At 40.5% G+C, this 6,000-nt stretch overlaps 1 protein-coding gene across 6 annotated transcripts in view; it reads left to right on the forward strand.

Annotated features, from left to right (window-relative positions):
* The window catches only part of C8H1orf21 (chromosome 8 C1orf21 homolog), a 195,609-nt gene extending 189,830 nt beyond the window's left edge, over positions 1-5,779 (forward strand). For 5 of the 6 annotated variants that reach the window (XM_073356659.1, XM_073356657.1, XM_073356656.1 and 2 more), the window contains one exon: positions 5,021-5,779. In XM_073356659.1, the coding sequence (XP_073212760.1) occupies positions 5,021-5,059 (39 nt within the window). In that variant the 3' untranslated portion in view covers positions 5,060-5,779. Of the gene's footprint in view, positions 1-4,793; positions 4,878-5,020 lie in introns of those variants that run through there. The other variant, XM_073356662.2, reaches the window with a different exon arrangement.
* Positions 5,780-6,000: the final 221 nt, after the last annotated feature.

Raw genomic sequence — 6,000 nt, forward strand, 5'->3', positions numbered from 1 at the left:
GATTCGAGGGAAGCTAGGTCTCTCTAAGAATTCAATCTTTGTCTTCTCTGCTGAAGACTGCCCACAATGGAACTGTTCTCAACAGTGTTTTTTGATGTTTATACCTGTGCATTGGGAATTGGATTTAAGACCATCAACTTCCATTGGCATAGGCCACCAAACAGTCATTCTATGGTAATGACTCAGTAGATCTCATTAGTAAAACTGTGGGCATAATACCCAATCGGCAACATAAAGCAGTCTCTTGTACGGTGTGTAAAGCGTGCCATTAGAAATAAGGAATTTGCTAACTGAAACATATGTGAGTGCAGGAGTTTTAGACTAAAACTCATTAGTAAAATGGATTGCTCTTAATGCATCCATTGATTTACCTTACAAGAATAAGAAATGAAAAAATTAACTCAGTGTACATTTATTTTGTGCCTCCTCTTAGCAATTTCTTCCCACCCTTTCATGAACACTGTAAACAAAAACAGATTGATGAAAAGAGTTCCCACCGTAAGAACCACTTTAATATTTCCCAGCTTTGGGATCTATTCTGAAAGAGGCCACTATGTAGAGCCAGCCCTTTTAGTGATAGCAGAAGAAAGGACTGTTTGGTGCAATTCATTTCACCCCATCAGGCCAGCAGTCCTCTTCCTCCTTCCCCTTTATTTGCTTTGGGTTCAAGCTAAAGGATTCTGGTGCCAAACTTTGGAGTGATAGTGGAAGCAGTGTCTCCTTAGATACCCTTTTTTGTTTTTCTGTGTAGAACTCTGTCAGCTGCACAAAAAGCTGTTTAACTGAGAAGGCTTCAGTGTTCCTGCCATGAGAATTTATCAGTCTGTCATCTAGAACAACAGAATGAAGTTTTTTTGTGTATAAAGGATATCATAAAACATACAGAATACTTGCAGTTTCAAGATGCAGCAAAAAGGGGGGGAGGGGAACCCAGCTACTAACTTTTTATTATCCCCTGCATGTGAGCTGTTGAAGAGAGCTGCATGCCATCTCTTTTTTCCCCTTACACTCACAGACTTGTATTAAAGTATTTTTGTGGTGCAGGTGATCCTAGAAAAATAGGAACTGAGAGGCCAAAAAAGTGGTGTATACTGGAAATTACCTGGACTATTTTTTCCCTCCTCTTATATTTTTACTTGATTTGATAATCTTTAGTGGGAGCATTTTAAAACTTCTGCTAATTATATTAAACTGGCTATCATAATTATAAGAATGTTACCCCTTTTGACCCAAGCAGTTAGCCAATATTCAGGGTCTTGTGAGTTGTTCCGGTTAGAAAGAGAGATGGATTTCATCCAGTGTATTTACAAATAGTGCACACAAAGTTCTGTTTCCCTGAGTACAGTAGGAATCGAACAGCAGGAGATATTGTGTCAGGAAACTATTCCAAGCCTCCTTTTCTAGCCAATTCTCAGACCAGAAAACTCTGTGTCTCAGTCTATTTGTACACAGCAAATGAAGGTGTGATCGTAGTGTGGGTAGGCAGTGCAGGCTAGTCACCTGAGTACAAGCTTGCTGGAGACCATGGGTATGTAGTCAGGCAGCAAGCCCACCTGTGCTATAATCATACCTTCCTTTGCTGTGTAGATATATCCTTAGCTTTGTCCCAGGGTAACACTGCAGGTGCTTCTCTGGCTGCTCTTGGCTTTCTGTTATCATCTCTGGCTGCTTCTGTGATCTTTCTGTCAGCTTCTCTCACAATCACACACCCCCCCATCAAACAATACCTAGCTCTCTGCATTTGCATTCAGACACTAGTGAAATCCCTCTGCCTGTATAGCTCAACTCCTGACCAACCTCGCATGTGGCCTGGCACTTTGGCTGGTGGCTCTTAGTGTTTCATCTATCTTACTCCAAAAGGAGCATAACTGCTTCTTGCATTTGTCCTGAATGAAGGGTGGCTGTCACACACACCAGCTTCAAGGAAGAGTCACCTCTTTCTTTCCAAAAAGAAAAGGAGTACTTGTGGCACCTTAGAGACTAACCAATTTATTAGAGCATAAGCTTTCGTGAGCTACAGCTCACTTCATCAGATGCATATCGTGGAAACTGCAGCAGACTTTATATATACACAGAGAATATGAAACAATACCTCCTCCCACCCCACTGTCCTGCTGGTAATAGCTTATCTAAAGTGATCATCAGGTGGGCCATTTCCAGCACAAATCCAGGTTTTCTCACCCTCCACCCCCCCACACAAATTCACTTTCCTGCTGGTGATAGCCCATCCAAAGTGACAACTCTTTACACAATGTGCATGACAATCAAGTTGGGCTATTTCCTGCACAAATCCAGGTTTTCTCACATCCCCCCAACCCCCATACACACACAAACTCATTTGCGAATACAGACTAACACGGCTGTTACTCTGAAACCTGTCATTATGCAAGGCACTGCATTTAGCCGTATGGAGTGGAAATCTATCAACTGCATGAAAAAACTTGTCTGCTGCAGTTTCCACGATATGCATCTGATGAAGTGAGCTGTAGCTCACGAAAGCTTATGCTCTAATAAATTGGTTAGTCTCTAAGGTGCCACAAGTACTCCTTTTCTTTTTGCGAATACAGACTAACACGGCTGTTACTCTGAAACCTGTCATTATGCAAGGCACTGCATTTAGCCGTATGGAGTGGAAATCTATCAACTGCATGAAAAAACTTGTCTGCTGCAGTTTCCACGATATGCATCTGATGAAGTGAGCTGTAGCTCACGAAAGCTTATGCTCTAATAAATTGGTTAGTCTCTAAGGTGCCACAAGTACTCCTTTTCTTTTTGCGAATACAGATTAACACGGCTGTTACTCTGAAACTCTTTCTTTCCCTCACTCCCCCTCGTCCCGGTATATCTGTCATTTTTCATTTTAAATGTAACAAGTAACTATCTGACTGTGGACTTGATCTTTGCAAAGCACTGAGCACAGTGGGTCCTTTCTAGGCCCATTAGGACTGCTTACACACTTGCAAATGTACTTAAGCACATGCTAAATTTTAACATGAGTAATACCATTGAGTTAAGTGGGACTACTCACTTGCTTAAAGTTAAGCATGTGTGGAAGTTTTTTGCTGCATCTGCAACAGAGTGCTCAGTGCTTTGCAAGGCTGAGCCCTGTGTGGTTTGTACAAGCAAAGAGTCACATTTGAATTGCCTTAAGCCATGTCTATCCTTGGAGCACTCACTATCACGGTGTAGCTATACCGGTATATTGTATTAGTGAAGCACTCCTCGTGTGGATACATCTTATGCTGGCAAAACCATGCTTTTGCTGGTGTGGCTTATTCCAGCCCCCTCAAGCAAAACAAGTTACCAATACAACTGCAACATCTACACTGCTGCCACCCCCAGCCTAATTGGTCATGGATCTCAACTCTTCACACCCCGACCAACAGAATTCTATAGCAGAGACCTGGCCTTAGTCTTAGGCTGTTTCTTCATTAGGGAAAAAAAGTGTGGTGTTAATTCAAGTTGGTGCACTTGAGGTAAAATATTGGCACAGACCAGGCAGTTTTCAGTCTAGTACTGGGTTAAAAACTAGTCTTTAACTGAACCTTCTAACTTGTGTGAAAACTACTAACTGGTTTGTCTTTAGTGGAAACCTTTATTACAAATAATTCAATTTTATCCCACCCTAAAGATATGGGGAGAGGGAGGGAGCCTATTACAAACTTAAGTAAATAAAACTGCTATTTGTCTTCAAACTAGACTGCCCCCTCTTCTTCTTGAGAGCTGGTGGGTCTGTTCAAGGCCATTCCTCCTCACTGCTCTATTTGAAGTTAAACTGAGAAATGAATCCATATTGCAATTTGAAGCTTTTTAATGTGAAAGCACTGGTGTGACGATGCAGTGCAGTGCTGAGATGGCTATTCATATTAATTCAAATAGGGCCTTGTTTTCGCTTTGTAACTCAATTAGTATGTTCGGCTGAAGTCTCCTCCTGCTAGTTGCTTTAAGGGATCATGTGTAAAATATCTACATATCACACTTCAGGGAAATGTGGGAAGTATCCCTGGTATTTAAGCCAGCACTTTCACTCCCTCTCTTTCAAGTGCGTTTGTTCCCTATGCAAGCTAATTGGAATCAGAAAGCTGACAGAATGCTTTAAAAGTAGATCAGGCATCTGAGCCGACTGCCACACCAGGCAATAATTACTTTAAAATGGAGTACTTGTGGCACCTTAGTGGTGAGGGTACTGCATTGCATAGACCTTGCACTAAGGGGAATACATTGTGTCTAACCCCTTCATGGTGGCACCGATTGAGTGAGGTTCTTTGCATCCTCAGTGCACCCATGCAGGGCTTGGCACAGTCTGGCCGTTGATGTAGAGTAGTTTTGTGGCATTAGAAGTGTTATAGCATTTATAAATCTTTCTGTATTTATACGGGTGAGATAGAATGGCAGTCTCTACTATGCAGTGCACTTTGGCCACTTGGAAAGTGTCTGTGTTGCTCAGCAGGCCTTTAGTTACATTGAAGAGTTTAATAAGGATACTAAGCGGAATCCCCTCAAGTATCAGTGATCTTGATGAACAGGGGAACTGTACTACTGGAAGTCTCATATTTCAGATGAGACATGAAATGTAACTCACCTGGTCAGTAAGGATTCTCTGAAACTTTTCACAAGCTTTAGGGTATTAATCTCATTGTCCTGGTTTAATTTCAATATGGATGTATTTTGCTCATATAAAAATCCCTTGTTGCTTTTAATAGATAAAGTATTCCTCTTCATTTTTCTGTTCCCAAAATGGTTGTCTTATTTTGCTTATACTATTATAATGGCTGCTGCCTTGCACTCCATAGGTTGCTGTATTCTAGTGGTGGATCTACATCTCTGCATCTATTTAGATGCATCTATGTGTAAACTATCTTTGTAAATCAGTGAATAGAATCCGCTGCGATATGTGGATGAAAGGTGTGTGTACTTCCCTGTAAACCTCAGTCATCTTACCCAATGTTTCCAATTACTTATTTGCTTTTCATTCTCTCTCTCTTGAATTGTTCATTTGTGTGTGTGTTTCTTTTTAAAGGGTCGTGATTACTGTTCAGAAGAGGAGGATATCACATAGTGCCAATTCTGCCAATCAAAACAGGAATACTACTGTGTAAATAGATTACAACCTGGTCAAAATCTTTTGGAAGTCTTCTAGAGTGAGCAGCACTACATAGCAAAAGAAGATCATTTCCACGTTGTATGCTCCATTCAATTACAGCGTTTTTTAAAACAACAGATAAGGAATATTGCTAAGAACTTGTATGGAACTGTGTTTGTTGCTGCTAGTTAAGTGAAAAGTTGCAACAAGTTTTATCTGTGTCCAGGTATGCAGGAAATCCTTAAATTTAATCTGAAAGATGCTGTTGATTTTACTAAGGTTGCTGGCCTATTTTCTTTCAGATGAGGTAGTGTTTTACAAAACTTCCATACTGAACATTCAAGCTTCTAAGAAATCCTCAAGCTGTTTGTCAGTCCACAGATGGGCTGGAGTGCTTAGTATTACTGGTGATTTCAGCCTTTGGAGATGGGATGTGTTTTGCCATGACAGGCCTTGTTTCTCTACTGGGAAGAAGTTGAGAAATTATTGTCCGTTAAAAGCATGTTATCACACAAATACTGGAAGTGATGCAGGAGCAGAAATTTGTATTTTAAAGGGGGAAAAGTTTCATTTAATAGGTATCTTAATCAAGGACTAAGCTTACCGTATTGGCTTTTCTGAACACAAATGGAAGTGTGATCACAATCATTTGAATCCCTTTTTTCTAAGAAAATAAACATTTACTGTTTTTATGTATTCTTGTCTTTTAACATTCATACAGTTCCACCCTTTATGAGTCTGGGGGACGTGGGAAGGCAAAGGCAGCCCTCTACAGTTACAACTCCAAGATGCTAACACTTTAAAGCACCTACGTGCCAATTTGGAATGTCTGTTGTGTGTTCTGTAGAGTTTATTTTTCCCTATTATGCAAGGGAGGATATTATCTTCTTACAGACAGATGTAATATTTTTAACAAA

Source organism: Lepidochelys kempii, chromosome 8 (genome assembly GCF_965140285.1).
Source record: "Lepidochelys kempii isolate rLepKem1 chromosome 8, rLepKem1.hap1, whole genome shotgun sequence".
NCBI lineage: Eukaryota > Metazoa > Chordata > Testudines > Cheloniidae > Lepidochelys > Lepidochelys kempii.